General features: G+C 35.6%; 1 protein-coding gene across 1 annotated transcript; it reads right to left on the bottom strand.

The window, feature by feature from the left end:
* Positions 1-14980: 14980 nt before the first annotated feature.
* LOC129740303 (general odorant-binding protein 57e-like) lies at positions 14981-15744 on the bottom strand. Its single transcript, XM_055731942.1, has 2 exons — positions 15639-15744; positions 14981-15517 (listed from the first exon to the last, which is right to left on the bottom strand). The coding sequence occupies exons 1-2, from the start codon at positions 15693-15695 to the stop codon at positions 15128-15130; spliced, it is 447 nt and encodes a 148-aa protein (XP_055587917.1). The 5' UTR covers positions 15696-15744; the 3' UTR covers positions 14981-15127.
* Positions 15745-25335: the final 9591 nt, after the last annotated feature.

Raw genomic sequence — 25335 nt, 5'->3', positions numbered from 1 at the left:
AAAACTTAAGCGCGCCTCAAAGAAAATCAAGGTTGACCATATTTTAAGCATTTTTTAAATAGAAAAATTATAATTAAAGGAAAAAAATAAATTGGCTCAAAAGATGCAACTTTTGTTTTGCGTTGAAATTCATCACCTATACAACAAATAGTACCGCCAACATTGTCAAATTTGATGAAAATGTCTAGTTTTTAGTATTAAAGTATTATTTCCAGCAACATGGCGTCAGTAATTTCGATTCAATTTCACAATCAACATGGCGTTCAGTAAATTGATATTGAAAATCTTAAAGCAGTTGTAAAACAGTGTTAAAATGGTTTTATGCCGGTTAGAAAAATGTGGTAATAAAACAATTTCAATAAACAGTTTTTAAATGGTTTTAAGAGACCTTGAATCACAGCTTCGTTTGACGTTTCTCTTAATGGATTACACGCTCATGATGGATTCATCCATTTTTGAGAGAGAGAAGTTTTTCGCAATAAATGAGAACATTTCGATTTGTTGCTTGGCAAAAGGCATTCATGCAACTTTTTGTTTTGTTTCCTTTTAACTATGAATAGAGGATGGTCAATTATCTTTGAATAAAAAGTAGGTATTGCTATCAAATAATCTCAAACTGTTTTGGAATAGAACATTTTCTGTCATCAAAAACCTGGCCTCAAAGCTAAATAATATGCCGCATAAATGAGGATTATAATCAAATGATTTTTGAAGCGTAATAAAACGTTTAGCAAACGATTATTAAAATTGTAAAAACATTTCCTGAATCGTGAATTCCGAAATGATTGAATTTTGAATGTGTAGTTAGGTTATGTAAAACAGTTAAAAACTGTTAAAACAGTTGTATGGGAAAACAATTGGAAGCGATAAAACGATTCTTTAAAACGTCCTTCGGATGTTTTGCTTACTATTACCAGAACTGCATTACGCTTTAAATAAATCGTTATTTTCAATGATCGGCCAATGCTAGTGGTCTTCATTCTGAATATATCATCTGAAACTTGTTGAGGCTGATTTAGAATGAGCATTTTCGCTTGTGATGAAACTCAATTTCTCCGTCTTTGCTGAGTTGAAGCCGGTTTCTGCAGTCTTCTAGAAATATTCAAGGACGGTTGATCTGAAAATAATGTTGTTAGTTCTGGATTGGATGACGTAAATAAAGATCAACTTCGCATTGAGAGACAGAGATGGATAAATAAAACAAGTAGTTTAATAGGCATACTTGTAAATGAATTTTCTAATACAGTTATTCTTATCGAATCACAAAAACCGTTTATTCAAAGTAGGCTTTTATTCGAATTGAGCGAATAATGATTTGGCCTGATTTGCGATTGTTTTGAAATATGAATGCGGATACAACAAAGTTGTTTTTATTTTTAGATGAATTAGGCTGTGTTAATTTATATCATTTTGATAGCACGCTTTTCTCAATTTTGAGTGATAATCCTTTCAAAACATATTATGCTATCTCAAAAAGAGGTAAAAAAGTTTAAGCGTGTATACGTTCTTCTCGATTGTCAAATAATCTGTCACTTAGTTTTATCATGCCTACATCCAATGTTCCAATAAAACAGTTTTTCAACTTGGCTTGAACGCTAGTTTTAAAAGCGCATTGAGCGCATTATTAAAACTGGTACCAAAGCTCTAATGAAAACAGGAAAATATGTGTTTTATTGAATCTTTAGCAATACTTTTGCAACTTTTTTACAACACTCTTAAGATAGTGTTTTATTCAAGTTTTAGCAAAACTTTCAGGGCTCTTTTGAAACACACGATAAATGAAGCATTTCCTATGTTACAATAAAACCGTTTTAAAAATTGGATGCCATCGAAAAGTCTTCATAAAACAATATTAAAACTCAAAAAAGCCAATTGGCTTGATCTGTGTTACTTGGGTTAATGCTACCTATTTTGAAAAGTAATGAGAAACTGTTTTCAAAATCATCCATACAAAAAGTATTGACGAAACTAAAAGAAAATTCAGATACACCCTGTAGCAGGATCGTTTCACAAACAAACACCGAACGGCCGACTGGTAAGAAGCAAGTTCGATTTGATGCGCCTATAGAAAATGCCGTTTCAAATCTGGAGCTCGTAGATTTCGATTGTGTAAACCATTATGAGTATCTTTTTAATGATTGGCATGTTTTGTTACAAGGCTGAAGACTAGTAGTTGATAAAACAATAATTCAAAAACTAAAAAGGAATAATGAGCCGGAACGGTTTCATTGTTATGGTCATGTAAATTCACAATGTCATTTTTTTCGTTTCGGGAATTTACATTACGTCATAAGTCATGTAAATTTAGTAGAAATAACTTGTTCCATTTATTTGCAGGTTATAACATGTAATTATTTAGTACTGTGTATGTACTGAAGTCAAAAATGGTCTATTCTAGCGTGAGTTCACGTCACCAAAGAAATTGTTCACAACACAAACTACTTAAACTTTTTAATGACCAGATTTTAAAGGAAATCAATTGAAAATCAATTTTCGACCATTTCCAATTTTTTTTTTCATTTTCAAGCAAATTGGTTGACTTCTAGAATGATAACAGTTCTGAAAGTTCGGAAAAGCAATTTCACATCACGGTGGAATGTGTCAAATATCTATCTCATCAGTGCGCTAGGCGCTATGATTTAATTTTGTACAGCTAGATTGATGTTCTGCACCACACTGTGCAGAGTAGGGTTTGTAGGAAACTAAACAAAATGCATATTATTGAAAATTCGGCTGATATTATTCCTTTCGTATGTGTGAGGACCTAAGTAAATCGATTGTCTAAATAATATGTTTTGAAGCGCAGAGCTTATTGATTAACGAACATGTTTAATTATTTCATGTCATTTCGATATGTTGCTGCTGTAGAATTTTGTGCTATTCGTGCCGGTACTAAGCACGATCAATCCTCCAATGGGGGCACTGTCAGAAGCAAATGAGTTCTCTACTGGTCCCTAACAAGGTAAATTCTTAACCAATTAGATCATTTCTTTTTGATTATTTTTTCTAGTTTGACATATTTTTCAGAACTAATCAGCTGGCAAGAATTCACGGAATTGAGATTTTTAGACAGCTCAATAAGTGTAGTGGTAGCACGTAGAACAGACGTGCAAGCTCGAGCCAAATTACAAATCAAATATTACGTACTTAGTTTTCGAGAAGGCATAATGTACTCATAAAAAATTGAACTAATGCTGCTCTAAAATAGACGGGTTCAATTTATTGCTAGATAAATGCAATAAGAATTAGTTTTAACTGGAAAGAATTCCAGTTCCCTTATTTCATACTGGTTTTACTTATTGACGTTTTTCGGAAGGTGAAACAACTTTTTTTTATTTACTTAACGTTTCAAGTTTTCTTTTCTTCACTCATTATCAGATGCCCCCCAGAGTAACCTGAAACGTTACGTAAATTTAAAAATAAAAAGGTTGTTTTATTTACCGAAAAAAGTCAATAAGTAAAAACCGTATGAAAAGTACCGGTAAAAAACTTTTATTCGTTCCTTTATTTAAGCATTACTGAGGCAATCGATACAACTTACAGTTTAACAATAAGTTTTGGAACTTCTTGAACGGTTATCGTCAGAGGACGAATCGGCTATATCCAGTCAATTAAGAAAATTCTTGACAATATTACCCATGAGATTTGATTCAAGACATTTCAAAGCGGGTTACTTTCAAGTATCATTTTTACATCCATTGTCCAAATATTAGCACTTCTAGTTTTAAGTAAAATAGCGATTAACTTTTATGATATTTTTCCATTATGCAACCGGACGAAAGTGTTACAAACTATTAAAAACAATTTTTTTGAAACATGCCAAACAGTTCATAAGACCTGTTCAAAACAGACCAAAATTTTGGTTTTTTTCGTCGGTTTGGTTTTAACAGTTCTCTTTGGTGTGTTTGGAGACATCTGGTGGTTCAAAAAGATCATTGGAAAATTTACACAAGTTTTGTGGGCTAGCCTGTTCTCTGTGGTTTTGTAGTGTTTACTGTAAGAAAAAAATATTTATAATAAAATTAAATTTGAATTGCATTATTTTCAACCAAAAATATAAACAAAATAGGCGCGAATTTCATTTGAATATTAAAACATTTGAAGTAACATTCATCATCACATCGCGTTTAATTTCACCAAACATTCACCTAAATTTTTTCGTGACTTTAATAAACCAGCAATTATTGTAGGTACGTTTTTACATATAAATATCGTAGCATCTACGTGATAATCAATTGGATAGTAATTATAAAGTTTTACACGTATCAACGACGTGCTGATTATTTTGAGTGTATAGTTTAAAAAAAACCTCCACCGTGGCGTGAAATCGCTTTTCCGGACTTTTATGAACTGTTATCATTCTAGAAGTCAACCAATTTATTTCAAAATGAGCATATAGCAAATGGTCGCAAATTGTAAAAAATTGTAGCAAACGGTCACAAATTAAATTTAATTCAAAATGAATATGATTTGGTCATTAAAAAATTAAATTTTTTTTGTTATGATAGATTACTTTTGTGACGTGAATTTACGCTAGAATTGGCCATTTTTGACTTCAGTATATACAACTTTGATTTCCTGTTCTCTTGGTAGAAACAGAATATCGGTGTTTTCGAATAAGTTATAGAAAAAACAATATCCTATAATTTGATATGCCTAACTTTTCGATCAAATAACAACGAACGAAGTTATGCTTATTTGAAGTTGTGACGTGAATTCACTCGGTTGGAACAGAACAGGATATTTAACAGAATTCACGTCATGAAATATCAAGTTATTCTGAACCATTCTTCAGAACCATCAATTCATATGTACTTAATTAAAAACAATATTTTGCTATTCCGACTTTTAAAATTATAAATTTTAAGTATTTTTACCTAACTTTTTCCATTTTTTTAAATGGCACTTGAACAGCAACATATTGAGGGATCATACGTTAAAATTACTACTGTTTTTCACAGTCTTCATTTAAAAATTTACCAAAAAAAAATTTTTTTTGATTTCGTTTCCATTTTTTATATTTTTCTTTGAAAAAAAAAAATCTAGTGAAATCAACTAAACTATGCTCGATTTGAAAAATTCCGACCAACTGGAGGGTCAAAACAGCTTTTAGAGCATATTCTCCTTATGAAATTTTACAAAAAATTAAATTTTGTGACGTGAATTCACTCATTCGCGCTGCTGTAATTCACCTAGATTCCAACCGATTTTTATAATGTTTAGTGTTTTAGAATTTTCCTATAATTTTCAAAAAAGATCTAATTTTTTATGACAGAAAATGTCAAAGTTTTCTCAAAAAAATTAAAAGTTCCCTTTTTTGTTACGTGAATTCACTCATTTGCGACTATTTTTGTTCGCTTTTCAAAACAAGCACATATTGGATATAAACAAATTCTTTTTTTCTGCAAAATGAAGCACTGTTTTTCCAATACAAATTTATCCATAAATTTGAATAAATTGTTTTGGAAGAGTTGTCAAAATAATCACTTTTTGCAACAAAAAATTTGATTTTGAAAATTACATAAAACTTGTTATTTTTTTTTCTTTTTCTCTGTTGGTTTTATGTGATTTGAATTATCAAAATTATAGACAAGTTTGAAATTTTCTGATACGCCAACTGTTAAAAATCACTTTTAAGCGGTACAAGCGCGTGGAATGTGTCAAATGTGAATAGAACAATTGTCAAAAATCGAACATCTTTTCTTTATGTCATTTATAAGTCATCTTTGCTATCATATCGATTCATCATGCTCCAGTACCTAACGGAAAGAATCGGAAGTTTGACTAAAAGACTCTTAATCTTAAAGTTGATTTTCTCGAATAGGTTTAAGAAATTTTAAAATGATCCCAAATCGATTCAGTCAAATGGGCAATTTATGGATGTAGAGATGAGATGAAGAATATACAGAAAATAAATCAGAATAAAATAAAATAACAGTTGTATTCGGCAACACTGTAGATGAATAAAATAAAATAAATTTCTATGACAACATTTGCTATTTTTGCAGCACTTGACAAACAAACAAAACAAAGTCAGTCATTGATCTATTCTTGCGAGCGACAGACGTGTTTAAGTGAATCTCTGAATTGAGATTCGTAAAATCACGACAATGGATATCGAAGAAAAAAAATCTCGAGAGTAATGAGCACTTCCACGTGATGTAGAATGTATGTAAATAAATGTAGAAAGACTTCAAAGCTTTATTTTGTAAAAACTTCAATAGAAAGAAGCGATGGTCCTAAAACTGTAGTCCATTAGAAAACAAGAGATAAGTGCCCGAGGTGAAAAAATGTCATCAACGAGGGGTTGACAATCCCCATCGTTAACAAAACCTGGAAAACGATCGATAGTCTATCAATAGCTTTAGAATCCTATCTAAATGAAGATTTTTCTTCGACGTTCTGACTTGTAAATTTTATGGAAACAGACAGGAAAGGAATACGTTTCATTTCCCCTCCAGATATATGCGATCGTTTTTGTCTAATTTTCATTCGGACACCTGAAAGTAACAATCATAACGCAACTCCCGTTGACAGGTAAATCGGAACGTAAAACGCCAAGCAAATCACAATATCATTAAATCATAATTGCATGTTTGCACCGGACGACCTGGTCATGATGATGATTTGACATGGCGCGTAACACACCAGCGCACTTCAGAGCGCCCCCTTACATGTTAGTCTTATGATGGTAGGTCTAAGTTAAGCGAATTAAGAAGCTGACTAAACCAAGCGGTTGGTCGCCATGGGTGAGCAAGTGAAGTGCTCTATGTACGGGTGCTTACACTTTTCATCCTATTCATTATTTTTATCATCACCAGGGCCAGATTGCCATCTTGGAGGTAACAGAGCACTGCAAAAATATCGCTCATCATCGGCGTGCAATAAGGGAGGAATTTTAAGAGTTACGAAGAGCAGAATGAAGGGAGGACTGAGCAGGAAATGAGCACACTTTTTCTTCCGTTTTTGGGATGATACCTACTAGGTAGCACCTTCAAAGGTATTCATTCAACTTCAGTTGAGAGAAACTCCTTTTTTTCTCTACCGATTACCGGTGGAAAGTTGTGACATATCGGCTTCTGATAGATCTAAACTCGATTCGTGCGATGATCACGGAACTTCTTGATAACAGTTTCGAAACGTTGGTAAAGCATGGACTCTAATGAAATCAATTAATGGGCTGCAATGCACAATCCATTGAACGTGGCTTTAGGTGTTTAAAAAGAATCCGAATTTGTGTTACAACAGAAATCCAGTGTGCGATGTAAACCTTTAAAAAAACCTATAATTTCAGATGTCTCACACCTTTAAGAATACAGTAGAACATTAAGCCACGAGCATTCGTGTTATCCGAGTCACCATTATCATACATAAAGTTGTGTTTTATCATCGCGATATAGGGTAACTGACGAATTTTGGATTGGTTTGGGAAGTGGCGATGATATTTTTTGAAATAAAAAAGTTTATGTTACCACTTTTGCCTTCACAGAAAGATAAATGTTATCCTATATTACACTTTTTCGCTTCATCGTCGCAGAAAATATGAAAAAAAAAGTATAGCATCTTGATACTTGCGATTAAATTAACTTGCAATTTCATGTAAATATCAGTATCGTCTGTACATTGATGTACCTGTTCGTGGGCTGTTTGCTTCTGTTCGAATTGGAGTCTCCTCCCGAAAGTTGTGGGCACAGAATTATTCAGTAAAGTAAGTGAAAATATATTTAAAAAGCATTTGTAGAAGTCGTTACAATGTTGATTAACTGGTTCCATTTATTGTTTTCAGAAATTCGACAGTTGCTTTCGAGGTCCTTCGGTACCTGTCATCGTTTCCGTTGCTGAGAGAATCGAAAAATACCCATCGGTGTTTTATGAAAGTGAATAGTGTTCAGTGCGTAATATTCAATTTGAGTGAAATGTTTGCTGGTTTTTATTTGATGTGTTTTCTGTATTAAAAAAATAAATGTATCATAAACGAGAACACGATCTTTTTCTAATTGTATAAATTTCCTTGGCCATATATGATATGGAAAATGTAAACTTACAGTAAACAAAGCAGATGAATGCGATGGGACGATTACATGAAACAAGCAGTATTGTTGCATGTATAAATACCCGATTTTTCCATCCATGCTATTGCATGTAGTGTTAAGTGGATTTTTCCAAGTGTGTAGTTTATCCCTTCATTACGAAGATCACGTTTTTTCTATAGGAACGTATCGTTGTTTGTATAAATTCAACAAAATTTAAGCCGACAAACTTGTTTATTCGATAAGAACTCTGATCGCTATTTTGGACCATCATGTTTTTATAAGAATAATAATCAAATCCTATATTGAATAGGACTACTTTAATACGACTACTTTTTGTTCAGAAAAGTCAAGACAAGAAATACCGTCAACTGGGGCAACATGCAACAATTTTCAACTTCAATGACTTTTAAAAAAATTATGTTCATAGTTAATCCTACCTCTTATGCATCAAAAGTTTCAAGGGTGATGGGACATCAAATTGGCGTAGTTAGAAAAATTATTGGTTTCTTTAGTTATTTTTAATTTTCTAAAAACATGCGTTTTTCGCCCTCCCTCTAAAATTGGGTAACTTGCAACAAACTTTGTTTTTAATGAAAATTCTTATGAACACGTATGAAAATTTATAGTTTTTTATAAATTTGCGATGCATTAAAGACCATTACGCATGAAAACACCAATTTCAGTAATGCAGTTGGTCTGTAAAATCTTATTTTCACATTTTTTCTGAAAATATGAATCCTGCATACATTTAGGGATTAAATAATACTACGAGAAACTCTAAAAGCTGAAAACATAAAAATAAATGTTTGGATGAATGAAATTTCAATGTTTATAAACGCGTGATGCAAAACATTCCTATTCTAGCACATGGATACTAGTTTTACAATGTGTTTCTTTGATTTGCATTTTGTTTCATTTTACCCCAGACACCTAACTGAATTATAAAAATATTTATTTTAAAAAATTGAGTGATTTTTCGAAAAATATTTTTACACCAACAGTGTTGGTATAGCCTGAGGAAACCTTTAAAAAGTTTGTAAGGAATATTATCAAACCAATCCGTCATACTGGATAAAGTTTTTTACGGTATCTAAAAATGTTAAAATTTGTACATTTATTGCTCGATTTTTCAAATTTTATATAAAAATAAAAATCTTTAAAAAACTAGCTTAAGTTGCGAGAAATTATGTCATCATCATTTTTTTATCATTTTAAGATAACTTTATAACAACACATTAAATTAAAAATTGATTCAATGTGGTGTTATATAAATGTTGCATCCAACCCCGCTGTTGCATGATGCCCCGTTTGACGGTATGCATTATATTTACTTACTGCTCGTTGGTTATCAAGAACTTTAACTCTTTTCGACAAATTTCGGATATTTTCGAGTTTTACCCTTTCTTGTTTTCGATTCCAGTTACGCCTGGAAGCATGACGAATCTAGTATGGTGGTCTCACATGCCAAATCGCACGTTCAGCCATATTGAAAAAAATTTTGACAGCTGGCTGAAGTGTTTACGAAAAAGGTAGTGCAGGGATGCCAGGTGTTTGAGATAAAAAATCAGAGAAATTTGGAAAAAAAAAGTCTATGTATGTCTGTGCACAAGCTTATCGTAGACCAAAGATCAAAAGATTTCAAACCAAATTATGTTTTAGTTTATTTTATTTTGTTATAATTAGACCTTCGGAAACAAAGAAATGATTTGAGTATTGAATGCATAATTTTATTCGAAACACTTTTTTGTATCTCAAATTACAATACCCTGCGCACTTTTCGGAAGCTCCGAAATAGCTGTGATTAACCGTGATAATAAGAAGGATATTTTAACCCTCATCCGCATTACACTGACCGAAATCTGGCTATAAGTTTTATTGGAAATTCTAGTGTTTTTGCACTAAAGGAAAATCCAATACTTTTTACGATTTGACGGTCGAAATAGGGGTGATTCATTTTATAGGAATTTTCAATGAGTTTCAAAGTGCGCCAGGATGACTTGATTTATCAATTAAAAAAATAAAATTAAAAGTTCATAGATTCCATAAAATATGCCGTTGTTCAATTTATTCATAAATTTATTTGTTTTTATTCCCTGCAACGTAAATGAGATACATTATGGAGTTTAATTGAACAAATTTATTCTTATAAGCTAAAAAGAAAACTTTCCTTTCCAATGATTTGGCCATGTACATTTGGTGAACATTCCGGATTGGGTTCTAAGGTTCTCAGCAGTACTGATCAAGTTTAAGGATTCCACACCGTACTCGTACTCGGTTTGTTTGTTGTCAACTGTAGTTAATATTTATTGAAAAATCACTATTCGTTGAGGAACCTTAATTTATTTAACTTATCGATTAAAAACTTTTCATAATTGCGAATAACTGTTCAACAAGCATCGGTGGCAGGTCCGGAAGTTCTTCTGATTCGGGTTTCTAAGGAGTCTCGCGAGCCGGAAATGGAATGAAGGAACAGCGGTATTCATCAGTTTTTTGAAATTGTTGCTTAAAAATTATAACTATTCTCATTTTGATGTTGGTTAAGTATGATGAACCTCCAGTGAGCTTTTCCAGGATCATAATCATGCGCCCGAAAATTTCTCTGGCCGGATGTCTAATTTTTATTAATCCGTGCGCTTCCGTCTAAATAAAATTTGAGCTAGAAAAAATGAATTTATTAACAAAACAAAATTATTATTTAATTTATAAGTTATGTTTACTTACGACGAGTTAAATTGTAACATTCTTGAGGTAATTTTTTATCACATGTGTTTGATTATTCGCTGAAGAATTTTCCGATTCCACACCAACCTGATGAACAAACTGGGGTCAGAAATACACCTGACGTTCTGTTTTAATTCATTTTATGTTTGCTGGCTGCTGGTTTACTTTCTCTGAGTCTGAACCGGTATCGAAAATTCAACGAACAAAGCTACTGGATTTCCCAATACATTTAAAAAAGTGTCAAAAGTTCTTAAGATTTATTGGATTTTCTAGTATCTTTCACCGCATACTGTCCGTATCGACGAACTGGTAGAAAGTATTGGATTTTGTTATAATTTTCAATGGATTCACCGTTAGTTTCTACTAGACATAGTATTGGTAATTATTTTTATAATGATCTTATACACTTTATAGCCCGATTTGGTTCAGTGTAGAGTGTCATTTTGACACTATTGCAAGTTTGAATGCTTGTAACTTTTTTCAGAAGCTTCAAAAAAGAAAATATTTTTTCGGGGACCCTAAATGAATTCAAAAGTTCTTTAAAATTGCATCTTTACTTTATTTATGGACGAACCCTGGAAGCTTGAACAAAAAACTCCCTTTTCCGACTTAGAGTGTCATTTTGACACTCCCAAAGTAAAATCCATTTAATTCGTTTGAATTATTTTGAACTTCTACAAAACTTATATCAATAGAAACCTTGTAATGTCAGTAAAATATGTTTAAAACATTATATATAGCTAAAGCTTATAGTTCCGAATCCGAAAAAAACATGCCTCAGGAAAACTGCTGTAGTTCAATTACACGTCCAAAAAAAAAAAATTGCCCTATGCATATGAAAGCTGAAGTTAATGTCTACATCATGAAGCCAAGAAATATTTTTTAATTTTTTTTTAATGAAATGGTCACAAAAAGTTCAAAAAAGTTGTCTGAAAAACCTACTTTTCAATAGATTGCTAGTAAAACTGTTTGAGCGGTGGAAGAGCTTTTGAAAAAATATCATTACAAATTTTATTCTTATTCTGACATTTTGTTGTCTTTAGCTTTTTGATGCATCAAAAATTGAATTAACGGGAATTTTTCAAAGTTGACTACTTTGCGCGATTTTTTTACAATTTTAAATTTCATTTGTTTTTGTGGACCACCGTCAGATTGTATCCGGATTTTCAGTGATTTTACTTTGTTTGGACCAATAAAAAGATTATTCATTGGAAAGCACATTTAATCTACATTCTAGTGAGGTGCAACAATTCACGCTGTGAGATTTCACAAAAATATGAAAATTATAAACGTAAAATCATTCCTGAATTTCTAGAACCACAAGCAGCACGTCCAGCAAAACGAGTTTGTTTGCTCTCCGAGTAGGTACATTGGGTGCTGATTCGGGCAGAGAGCGAAGGAAATTCAGGAATGATTTTACGTTTATAATTTTCATATTTTTGTGAAATCTCTCAGCGTGAATTGTTGCACCTCACTAGAATGTAGATCAAATGTGCTTTCCAATGAATAATCTTTTTATTGGTCCAAACAAAGTAAAATCACTGAAAATCCGGGTACAAACTGACGGTGGACTACAAAAACAAATGAAATTTCAAATTGTAAAAAAATTGCGCAAAGTAGTCAACTTTGAAAAATTCCAGTACATTCAATTTTGTTGCATTAAAATCTAAAGACAACAAAATGTCAGAATAAGAATAAAATTTGTAATGATATTTTTACAAAACCTTTACCACCGCTCAAACAGTTTTTACTAGCAATCTAATGAAAAGTAGGTTTTTCAGACCACTTTTTTGAACTTTTTGTGACCATTTCATTAAAAAAAAATTTAAAAAAAATATTTCTTGGCTTCATGATGTAGACATTAACTTCAGCTTTAATATGCATGAAGCAAATATTTTTTGGACGTGTAATATATGAACTACAGCACTTTTCCTGAGGCATGTTTTTTCGGATTTTTTTCTTTCATGCTGAATAGCGAGAAAACTATAAGCTTTAGCTATATATAATGTTCTAAACATATTTTACTGACGTTACAAGGTTTCTAGTGATATAAGTTTCATTGTAATTGGTTAGATATAAAAAGAGTAATGACGCTTTTAGCTTGGAGTGTCAAATTGACACTCCTAGTGCTGATTAGGGTAATGAAATCTAATGCGGATGAGGGTTAAGGGTGGACCAAACAACCAAAATCCTAAACCGGATGTTGCTTGTCCGATCGTTGGCATCAAGGTCGGACTCAGGGTGTTCACCATCGAAGCGGCAATCGAGGCTACATTCTGCGCTACGTCACTGCCACCGCTGACGCAGCCCTTTCCACTACCCTTCAGCTCATCGGTTCCCTCGTTCAAAAGTGCCTAAAACTTCATCTGGTTTTCCCAAATGATACCCATGAGATCCGGATTATTCGATTGGATGTTCTGGAGCAGCGATGGCAACAGACGGGGGTCCTCCCGAAGTAGCTGTTTCATCTCGATAAAGATTGGGTGTTCCCGCAGGAAGGCCAGCCGCTTCTCGGACGATGGAATGTGATGCCCCGCTATGTTACCATCCGATTTGTTGACTTTCTGCTGCTTCTACACAGCTCTTTGAAGAAAAAAGTTTAGAATAAGCATAAATTTGTCATAACTAATGCATAATTAATGTTACTCACCGCTACCGACAAAGCTGACACCGTCGTTTATTGATCCAACGTCTTCCAGCTTTGCTTACCAGCCCGGAACTTAGCCGAAATTTTTTTAATCGATTCTTTGTAAGTATCATATTTGCAAGAATCAAGGCGAAATCTTTGTCTTAACAATATCTTGATGATTGTCAAAACTTCGTGTTTTACAAAAAATCAGAGCACCTGGCATCCCAGCCTGCCAGCAGCCAGCTGTCAAATTTCGGCTGCATTTCGCCCCCTTCTCCGCATTAAAACCTCGTCTACTTTATGCCAAAATGAGACCACCATATCAAGATTCATCATGCCTGGAAGCATGGTTGTCCATTTCTCCCCGAGCGGCTTGAAAAATGCAACTCAGTGAACTTTTCGTTCTGGAACACTTGCCCTGCTCTGTTAAGACGCCGGGCGTATACCCAATCAAAGAGCAAGAGAACGCTTCGCCAGGGTGAGAGCAAGAGAAAAAAATCATCACATTAAGTGTAGTGGAGCAGCGCTAAAGCAACTCAGTAGGCTTGGTTCTTTCCCAACAAGAAAAGGAAGAAGAAGAAGCAATATCGTTTCGTGCTGTTTGTTTGCTACTGTGGTAGGAAGAGATGGAAAAAATGCACTTCAGTTGTGTGTTTCGGGATTTCTCCTGCTCACACAGTAGTGTTGTTATTGGGGCACCGGTTTTGCTCGGCACTTGGCTTCGGCTGTACTCGGAAACGAATGTAGAGCATTTCGGAATGAAGTGTGGTGCTCTACAAATCGTAGAAGATAACGGTGCGATTTACACAGCGCACTGTCGGATTTGAGAAGTGCGGACCAACCATGCCTGGAAGTTTCGCCCAACTGAATGACCGTTTTTGTTTCATTTTGAAGTCCTACACGTAAAACAAATTTCACCGATTTGTCACACACGGTCAACTCAGTTACGCCTATAAAGTTGTTTTTGACATTTCTTACGCACACTTTCTGAGCGTGCACAGATGAGACGGGACAATTAACCTCAAAAACTATCGGTACAAAAAACGGGCAGCCGGTCGACACACATAGTCGTTTTTGAGATTTATTGTCCCAAAACTGAAAAGTGTTGGTGAAACAACCTGCGTAATATCACGAACACTATCAGCGGCAAATAGGACAATTGGCCCTACACGAATAGAAAAATTTACCCCAATTTAAATAGGCATAACTTAAAGTTCCAACGAAAAAGCATCAAGAGGAAGTTTGATTGAATAAAATCTAAGATTGAAAATGTTTAGTGATTTTAAGATGAAACCGCGCTTTTTAAGTAAATGCAAATATTTTCATTAAATTTTAAATCAAACAGATATAATTTTACCAAATTTATGATTTCATTTTTAAATCAAAGAATCTACAATTATAGCAAATAAAATTATTTTTAATCACTTTTTGAAAACAGACTGAAATAACATCAAAAGAAATTTAAAATCACATCTTATTTGGATTACACTCGAGAAAAATTACATCTTTCGTACTATTTAAGATTCCGTATACTTTTAGAAATTTGTTGCTGTGTATAGTGATAGCAGGCTCTTCTCAGTTCATAAAAATCGCTACATTTAATTTCGGAAATGTATCTACTTTTGTCAATATTTACATTTAACACCAAATTCTATGCATAAATTCAAATTTTACTTTAAGAACACTGATGATGACCATTTTTTTCCAAATTCTCTTTAAGGCTTTCTAATCACTCACAATTGGGTTAATCAATTTTTACGATTGGCTCAACGACCGTTTTGATATCGTCATAGCAAGAGTACAGACTATAAGATCTTTCGCACAAATCTGTTCCCCCGACGGATCCACACGAATTGAGAACTTTTTCAACCGACTCCCTTGTATAAACGGTTGTCCATTTTTCCCTAATACTTTCCCTCAAGATTTGGCCATCGGGGGACACATATTCCATAGCTTGATAAACGCAGCCAAGGAAACACGAAAACGAACGACTTTCCGGGATCTTTCCGCCTGGAGAATTATTCATAAATTGTAGCATGGTGTCATTCGAAATGTTGTTCTCTGTTGCACATTGTTGGTTTAGTTGCTGTACTTCTAGCAAATGTGCCTCGGTATATTTCCGAGGTGGTGCCTCCTATCGAAGGAAAAAAAAAAGTTTAAAAAAAACCATGGATAGTTAAAACATTTTAAAGTTTGCTTTCACAAGAAACCTGACCTTTTAAAAGTCTCTTTAATCAAACAATCAATCAACTAACCTGACCAAAGACACCGATCATCGCAATAATGACTAAAAAGTTGAAAATCCTGTTCATTTTGATAACTGTTAGAACTCTATTCGCTTAGCCAGTATTTATAGGTCTGTCTTATGCGGTTTAAAAATATTAATGGTATGCAACTTGCCAACCACGGACAGCTTTGTCAATACAGTCTCAATAATATGTGTAACACAGAATCTGAATAAATTTTTCGAACAAGCAAACAACAATGTGTCAGCGAATGAATATCGAACAAAATGTAGGATTACAAAGTATATTCCACCGCTAGAAGACGCGGGTTGAATGCTTAGGAACAAGTTCATACCAAGTTGATATTTTCGAAGAAATGTTAGAAAATTCTACCGATAAAAAATCGTTATATCCCAAGGGTCAAGGGAGAAGATAAAAAATTATTTCAAATTAGCTTTTAACCACCTTTTTAAGCAAAAGGTACAGCATATGCGCATATAGCCATTCGACGATATGGCTGATGATTCAAAATATCTAATCAGTGCAGTTTGAGGGTAATAGTTACGCTTTTGACATACGGCATGAACAAATTTGGTTGTTATATCAAGTCATTAAAATTTAAAAATTCATACAAGATTTATGTAAGTTTTGTTAAAATATATTGAACTTTATTTATCGTGCGTACAGAATCTGTAAACAAAAATGTTAATGGTTTTTCATTCGTAAATTTAACAAATTGAAGATTTTGGCGAAGTTGTAAATGATCAGAATAGAATAAGAGACAGATTTTGAATGCCCATATCAGGAAGGTTAAATGCCGATATTAAGAAAAAATAGATAAGAATTTTACATTTTTTTAAATTTTTTTTTATTGAAACATTAAATGTTTGCCTAAATCACAATATAATAGTGAAAATAGAAGAGCTTAATTCTGATCCGATAAAAATACGATGTGTACAAAATATTACCATAAAATATGGCCATATGGCATACCAAACTATGTTTCATGCAAAAGAACTAGTGATAACTAAAATTTCGACTAAATTTCATCATTGACGTAAGGCTATGATCATTTAGTATCCGGGCACTTCATTTCGGTGATAGCTAGGTTACTAGAGCTCGAATATGCAAAACTTTAGCAGCGTTGTGTTGGTTATGAAAAGGACTATCTTGCCTATTTTTTTCACAGTTTTACGTTAACGTGTGTTTGAGATATTTACGGTGCAAAAAGCCATGGTAAAAATAGTTTTGCACAAATTTGCTCCTTTTACGCATTTTGCGCCTCGGAAGTTCATTATTTTTTACTTGAAAACTCATGAACTGTTTATTTTTTCTGAAGTTTAAGGAGCCACTCTAGGATGCTTACGAAATTAAAACTAAGCATCGGAGTAGAACCCTTGATCCCAACTATAGTAACAAGTTTATGGTTATTGGGGACAACTGAATAAAGACCTCTTAACTATGCAGTTAATCCGTTTCCGATAGGCAAAAAGTGTTGCCTGTCAAGTGGACACCCAGGAATTAACTAAAAATGAGCAGTTTAATGGATCGCAATCTGTGCAACCGGTTTTTACGCAATGTGACAGATGTGTTCTGTTGGACCAAGAAATTGATGTTAAACACGAATTTAAGAGGTCAAATTCTTCGAGATGCTTACTCATGAAAAGGTTTCAACCAGATTCCAATTGGTTTTTACAGATGAATTTGTGTAAAATATAATGATTTTGAAAAGGTTTAGCTTCTGTGGTAAAAATAATAGATCAAAACATGGCTGAAAAAAGTGTGCAAAGACAAAAATTATATTTTATCATAAAGTAAGAGTATTTCTTGTCATCAACTATAAATTTTTTTTTTAAATATTTTGACATTGAATATCATAATAACACCTTCATTTCCTCCATAGAAAGTTTTTCGATCAAATGAATAGTTTTTATAATACAGACGTTTGAAACTGCCCGGATACTAAATGATCATAGCCTTATGCTTAACATCCGTTTCTATCATTTTGAAAGACTTAATATCAAAATATTGCAAGTGTAAATGAAATATAGCTAAAAACATAAATATGCGCATTTTGCCCGCCATTTTCGGAAATCGGCTATAATGACTTCTTTTACTATAAAATTATTTTCACAAAAACTGCAATTGCACTAACGTATACAAAACAGATGTCCGCTCATGTGCATATCATTTTCAGACTCCTATCTATTGAAATATGGGAGAAAATGAATACTTTCCTTAATACGCGCCCGCCTTAGCCCGCCTCTCCCCTAAACTTAAAAAAAAAAATACCTATAATCTTTAAGAATACAGTATAACCCTGAGCCACGAGCTTTCGCGTTATCTGAGCCACCATTTTCCTACGAAATTTTTGAAGTTGTGTTTAATCATCACGATATAGGGTAACGGAGAATTTTTAATCGCTTTGGGAAGTGGCGTAGATATTTCTTGGAATAAAAAAGTTTATGTTACAACTTTTGACTACACAGAAAGAAAAATGTTATCTTACATTTCACTTTTTCGCGTCATCGTCGCAGAAAATATAAAAGAGTATAGCATCTTTATATTTGTGATGAAATAAACGAAACGTTTGAATTTCTTTCGTAATTTATGTTGAATTGGTGGTTTGACATTAGGAAACTCACTGAAAAGAATGTGTGAAGAAATTCATAACTCAATTTTAATCATAATAAATAAATTCAATTAACACTTGCAATATTGCAAGACGCATTGTTTGATGTTTGACTTCATCAGTAAACTTTTAGGAGTTGCCATCATTTACGAAATCTCTGATGTGGTTGAAAATCACACATTTACAATTCACAAGAAGAACTGCGGAAATAAAAAGCTGCCTTGGCTGCTTAACAATTGCTTTATTTGTGAAGATCACTATCATCTTCAAGATTTCGTTAACCCCCGGAACCTCCGTCAAGGGCTCAATTCAAGTATCCCAAAAAATATTGTAACGACACAAAAAAATCCACTGATTGTATATTGCAAATAAATAAAACAAAAGTAAAGGTGATATTTACAAAATTTGAAAAGCAATGTGTAGTTTACAGAAGAAATTAATGAAAAAACGCAACTACGAAATATACTATCAAGTCACCATCTACAACGAAAAACCGGTGTCAGATTTTTATTCACTTTTTTTTCGAATAAATTCTGAAACTTTCCTTTCGATGAAAAACTTAGTCACATTCGAGAAATGTCTGCTTTTTAAAATATCGGACTAATTTTGGATATTAAATGAGCCCTTTTACCGCCCACTGGACGAGGCAGATTTTGAAACAAGATTTGGACTTCGAGATGATGCTTCTTGTAAACATTTTCCCGCAAATTTAGTACCGTAAACTGGGGGAACTTTGATCACTTTTTTCATTCATTTTAGAATATTTTGGTAGGGGTAATACCTGAAAGCTTTAAAACTCTTACTGAGGTGAGGAGTTTTAAACATGATCATGGATTGCAGTAAATTAAAACATTTGTGGTCATAATTAAATGTTTGTTACAAAACCAGATTTCGAGTTTCGGGGTAACTTTGATTACTATGGTTTTTACGTATCTCAACATCTTAAAATTCATTGTTTTGATGCCATTAAGCACAGAAGGCTCAAAACATCGATAACAGTAATTTTTTGTTTGGACTCAATTGAATTTTTCAGCTTTTTCTTTCAAAAACAAATATACTCGAATGATGGACAATGTTGCTTCATACATTTAGGGGCAAAAATTATAAACATTTCTCAATATTTTTTGGCCTCGAAAACAAATAAAATTAAACCTTCATGCAATTTCCTAAGTCCTCTTACTGTTCCCACGTTCTTTTTTCTTCAAACTTTACCATTTGATAGGGTTTTTAGCCATTTTTCCTATACAGGCTTTTTCATGGAAAATGACCGTTTTTTTTTCAATATCCAAAAATTATCATCAAATGACCATAAAAATAACACATAAACTTAACTTAAACCAAGAAAATTAGTTGAACTTTCACATTAAACAACACATTTGCCTCTAAATGCTTAAATTTGATCAGGAGAGATGATTGTTTGTGAGCCTTCAAAAAACCAGATATTTTAATATTTTAGAATTATATTTTAAGTAATATAAAAAATATCCTAATAAAAACCAAATTTAGTTTATTTGTAACTCAATTCATAGGCTTTCAAACGTAGTAAACAGTTTTCAGGTATTTTAACTTTATACATAGTTAATGAAGATTATCTGCAAAAATTTCATGTTGATCAAAGTTACCCCGCTGATCAAAGTTCCCCCAGTTTACGGTACCATTTTTAACAAAGTGCGTTGGTTGAAATATGATGAATAATGACAAACAATTTCAACCATCCGAGTCTGCTTAATGAACAGCTTAGCTTTTCCTGATCTGTTGTTCAGTTATTTTTCTTTTATGTTAAATTTCGAACCATTTTTGATTATCGCACGTGTAATGGGTAGGGGAAAAGTTCATATAACGCTCCATGTGGCTAATACACGCCACCTTTGTTTTGAAGAATCTGAAACATTTTAAGCCTGCAAAATATTACCAATTTGTTTTAAATGCTGTGATTGGTCATGGCAAGTATGAATTTTTCCTTAAAATGCCCCTGTGTCGTGATAATTTACCAATTTATGTTTTTCTTCATGTCGATCTTAATTTGAAAACACTTTCAATATGGAGTCACCAAGCAGAGAAAAACGAATAAGACAATATTTTCTGACACAGCGTTAGAGGAGAATCTAAAATATGATTTTATGCTAAAAAAATCATGCTGAACTCGCTAAGGTATGCTTTTTAGGGGTATGTTCTATCACGGCCCATGCGCTCGTTAAAACGCGCCAATCTTAGTAGGCTGAAAATAGCATTAATTTTACAAAAAGGCCAATTTTCATTGAAAATGAACAAAAAGTCTAAAACCATATTTTGAGCGTTAATTCAGCCCAAAAAATCTACTTTTCATTTTTTTTTTAATTTTGATTAATCCATTTTGATTTCCTTTTCAGTCAAAGTGTCTGTAAGTATTGGTGTGTTTTCGGTCTTCGGCTGCTTTCGGGTGTGTTCGGCTGCTAGGTGCGTATTGAATGCACAGCAGCGCGTATTTGCTACACATTTTTGTTCTGTGGCTTTGAATAAGGTTTTTAAAAATCAAGTTTTTGAAGCAACTAAAGTAATTTGAGTAATAAAAAATCATAGGCATTTGGAGGAAACACCTTTCTTCAACGACTACATCCATTTTTAACACAATTTGTACGTGGAATACATAGAAAATCAGCGATTCGCTTAAGTGGCGCATAATAGGGCATGTTCCCCTATAAAAAATGATCGTGAATTCGTCACATCAAAATCAATACATTAAATGAATTCACTCACGAAGTCATACGATATTTGACATTCCATGCCACGCCAAGAAAATAAAAATGACCTTCGTTTGCATCAAGATAGTAATGTTCCTTTACCATTCAGAATTAAAGATTTTCAAGTTGACATTTCTCACGAACACTTGATCTTGTGGCAACAATCGTCGAATTGCCCTATAATGTATCCGACCAATCATCATCCGACACATCACACGATCGAACGATCGTTACCACACACACACTACTTACACACGACACTCGATCGTTCTTTTGATCAAACACGCATTGTTCACACTCGTTCGCCAATCTGGCTATGTACATAGTAGGGTAATAAACTGGCAACCGTAAAGATCAGTCGACTAATATCTACCTCCGAAAGGTCCCCCAAATTATGGTGACCCCGACGTTCGTCCGAAAAATACTTTACACGCAAAAAGTTAACCGCGCTCCGCGAACAGTTTAGTTAACCGCACCCAGCGAACAGTTATTCCGTTTACCGCAGTTATCGCGAATTCGCAACAAGTTTTTTTTTTCGATTATAATCGTTTTACCATCTTTATGGCATTCGCGACTTTTATCAACGTTACAGTAGGCGGATCGTTATTGAAAAACTTATCCGGTACAACTGTGTTCGATGTTTACTCTTGGGCTTGAACTCGCGGACATCGGCTCAGGAGACAACAGACTTGCCAACTGAGCTATATCACAAGCCGAATTCGCAACAAGTGAAAAACAGACTGTGAATTCCTTGTGATCGCGATGCCAGATACAAAGGTGGAAAATGGTGGTCGTTCTGAAACAAAGGCCGAAAGTGAAGTGGGCAAAAGTGCCGTGGTAAGCACATGTGATAAAACCACAATTGCCACCCTGGAAAGCCGCATAGAAGCCGTTTCAAGGCGGCTCGAAGAAGTTTTGAGTGATGATTTCCGCGGTAGAGGAAGATCCCGCGCCCGTTCCAGGATTCGGTCTAAAAATCGTGCCCTCACACACCGACGGTGGATCTGCTGGTTCCACTACCGGCACGGCGCGAAAGCAAAGAAGTGCGAGAAACAAAAAGGGGTCAACCAAATTGTCCCGTGCATTTTTTACGACGGCAGTCTTGCAACTTATACCCGTCGTGAAAAAAACTAGACCACGTGCAGCCAACCTGCACCAAACCCATCGTCATCCTGAAGGAAGACAACCCATCGAATATTACCAGCATCGCACTGAACCCCTCTCGAATTTTTCGCATCCACGTCCGTGACCAAAAAACCCACCAGAGCTTCCTGATCGACACCGGCGCAGACATTTCGGTAATTCCACCCACGCCACGTGAGCTTCTGACTCCAATAAAAACGGACCAGTTGTTCGCTGCAAATGAAAGTGCCATCAACACCTACGGAACCAAACGCCTCAACATCGACATCGGACTACGTAGGCCATTCGTGTGGGTGTTTACCATTGCAGATGTAAAATCTCCAATAATCGGTGCAGATTTTCTAAAACACCATGACCTTCTGGTAGACCTGCGCCGCAGCAAACTAATCGACAACCGAACTAATTTGGAAATCAACAATATTAACGTTGTTTCCGAACCGCTAATCACCACATACGATGTGAACTCGCCTTTCGCCGATATTTTACGCGAATTTCAAGACATCACCATGCTGAGCATCAATCGACGGCCAACCGGCGCGGCGCAAACCGTCCACCAGATCCTCACTAATGGTCAACCTGTCTTCTGCCGCCCTCGTCGTCTCCCAGTGGATAAGCTGATTGAGGCCAAAGCTGAGTTCAGGTTTCTAATGGAGCAGGGAATTTGCCAGCCGTCGAAAAGCTGTTGGGCCAGTCCGTTGCACATGGTTCGAAAAGCAAACGGAGCGTGGCGCCCCTGCGGCGACTACCGAGGACTGAACGCTATCACCGTGCCCGACCGGTACCCCGTGCCACACTTCCAGGACTTCTCGAACATCTTGAGTGGTAAGAAAATTTTCTCTTGTATTGACCTTCAAAGAGCTTATCACCAGATCCCGGTCGCGCCAGAGGACATCCCGAAGACAGCCATCACGACCCCTGTTCGAATTCCGATTCATGACTTTCGGACTCCGGAATGCTGGTCAAACGCTGTAGCGCCACCTGCATGACATTTTGGGTGACCTAAATTTTGTGTTTCCCTACGTCGACGATCTTTGTGTTGCTTCCGAAGACATCGAGCAGCACAAGGAACATCTACGATTGGTATTTGGCTGGTTACGCGAGAATGGTCTCGCCATCAACGCTGGCAAATGTCAAATCGGCAAACCCGAGGTCGAGTTTTTCGGCCACCTCATCACTCGGAGTGGCATCAAACCCAAACCGAGCAAGGTCGAAGCTATCATCAATTTTCCCCGGCCGGTGGTGGCGAAGCAGCTGAAACGATTTTTGGGAACCATCAACTTCTATCGTCGTTTCATTCCACGAGCGGCGGAGACCCAGCAAGTTCTCCACTCGATGATCCCAAACAATGTCCGAAACGACCAGACAGTTCATCAGTGGTTGGAAGAGCAAAATGCAGCGTTCGAAAAATGCAAATCGGACCTGGCAAACGTCGCTCTTCTGGCTCACCCCTCCGCCGATGCGAAGCTGGCCTTGGAAGTCGACGCGTCTGGCACTGCGATTGGAGCCGTGCTGTATCAGACCACCGAGCAAGGTCGTCAACCCTTGGCTTATTTCTCCCGAAAGCTCAATGACGCGAAGAAGAAGACCAGCACTTACGATAGGGAGCTCTCTGCCATCTACGAGGCGGTAAAATATTTTAAAGATCTCCTCACTGCCCGATATTTTTGCGTCTACACCGACCACAAGCCGCTCACAACAGCATTCCTGCAGCACGGCCAGAAAGAGCGAACCCGACACAGCAACGTCATCTCACTTTCATCAGTGAATACACCACCGACATTCGGCACATTCCCGGCGAAAACAACAAGGTTGCCGACATGCTGAGTCGAATCGAAGCTATCACCAACACCAATGAAGCTATCGATTTTGACGCCCTGGCAGCCCAGCAGAAATCCGATCCCGAGCTCAACGACTTTCTGGCGAACCCGCCGGCCAACACCACCATGAAGCTGAAGGCACTCCAATCCATACTGTCATCGATGCCTATCCACTGCGACATTTCGACTGATGCGATTCGGCCGTTCGTGCCGAAAAATTTCCGGTCCAAAATCATCACCAAGCTGCACAACGTTTCGCACCCAGGAGTTCGTGCGACCACCCGTCTCGTCGTCGACCGTTTCATCTGGCCATCGGTGCGACGCGATTGCAAGAATTTTGTGACGCATTGCATCCCCTGCCAAAAATCGAAGGTTCATCGGCACAACAAGACCCGAACATCCCAGATCGCCATCCCTGGCGAACGTTTTGCGCACGTGCACATGGATCTAATCGGACCGCTCCCACCATCCGATGGTAATTCTTACTGTTTAACCCTCATAGATTAATTCTCTCGTTGGCCAGAGGTTTTACCAATTCCGAACATGACGGCAGATACCGTAGCTAAAGCTTTCGTCAGCGGATGGATCGCCCGGTTCGGAGTCTCCACCATCGTTACTACCGACCTGGGCAGACAATTCGAATCCGAACTTTTCCGAGAGCTGACTCGACTGCTAGGCATCACCCATCTACGCACTGGATGATACGGAGCATCCACAGGCCAACGGACAGATCGAGTATTTTGGCAACAATTGTCGAATTGCCCTATAATGTATCCGACCAATCATCATCCGACACATCACACGATCGAACGATCGTTACCACACACACACTACTTACACACGACACTCGATCGTTCTTTTGATCGAACACGCATTGTTCACACTCGTTCGCCAATCTGGCTTTGTACATAGTAGGATAATAAAAAGTAGGGAAAAATAGTTTGAAAAATGGTCGCTTTTTAAGTGAATTTCCCCCAAGTCCAGAGCTATGCCAAAAAGGCCATTACTGTTGTTTTTGACATTTCTCACGCACACTTGTTGGGTGTGTACAAATGAGCAGGAAAAAATAACCGGGCGACAAACACGGTTGTTTTTAAGATTATTTTTCCATAAATTCATATTTTTTAGTGAAACAATCAGCATTCTAGCACGAGCACTTCCAGCGGAAATTGAATTGGACAGCTTATCATTTTCATACTGTTACTCTGCCGGATAAATTTCGAAATCCAAACTTAATCCTAAAATTAATTGCCTCTCAACTAAAGACCGGTATTACCTAGCGTTTGTATTTTTTCATCTAAATCAATCAACAATCATTGTTTGAACAACATTCATCTCTTATTATGATACCAAAATAAAAATATTTTAGATAGAATTCCAAATTCTAATAGGTGATTCAATCAAGACAGTTCTCA

Source organism: Uranotaenia lowii, chromosome 1, assembly GCF_029784155.1.
Source record: "Uranotaenia lowii strain MFRU-FL chromosome 1, ASM2978415v1, whole genome shotgun sequence".
In the NCBI taxonomy this organism is placed as follows: domain Eukaryota; kingdom Metazoa; phylum Arthropoda; class Insecta; order Diptera; family Culicidae; genus Uranotaenia; species Uranotaenia lowii.
The sequence above is the reverse complement of the archived record's forward strand: the minus strand, read 5'-3'. Positions and strand labels throughout refer to the sequence as shown.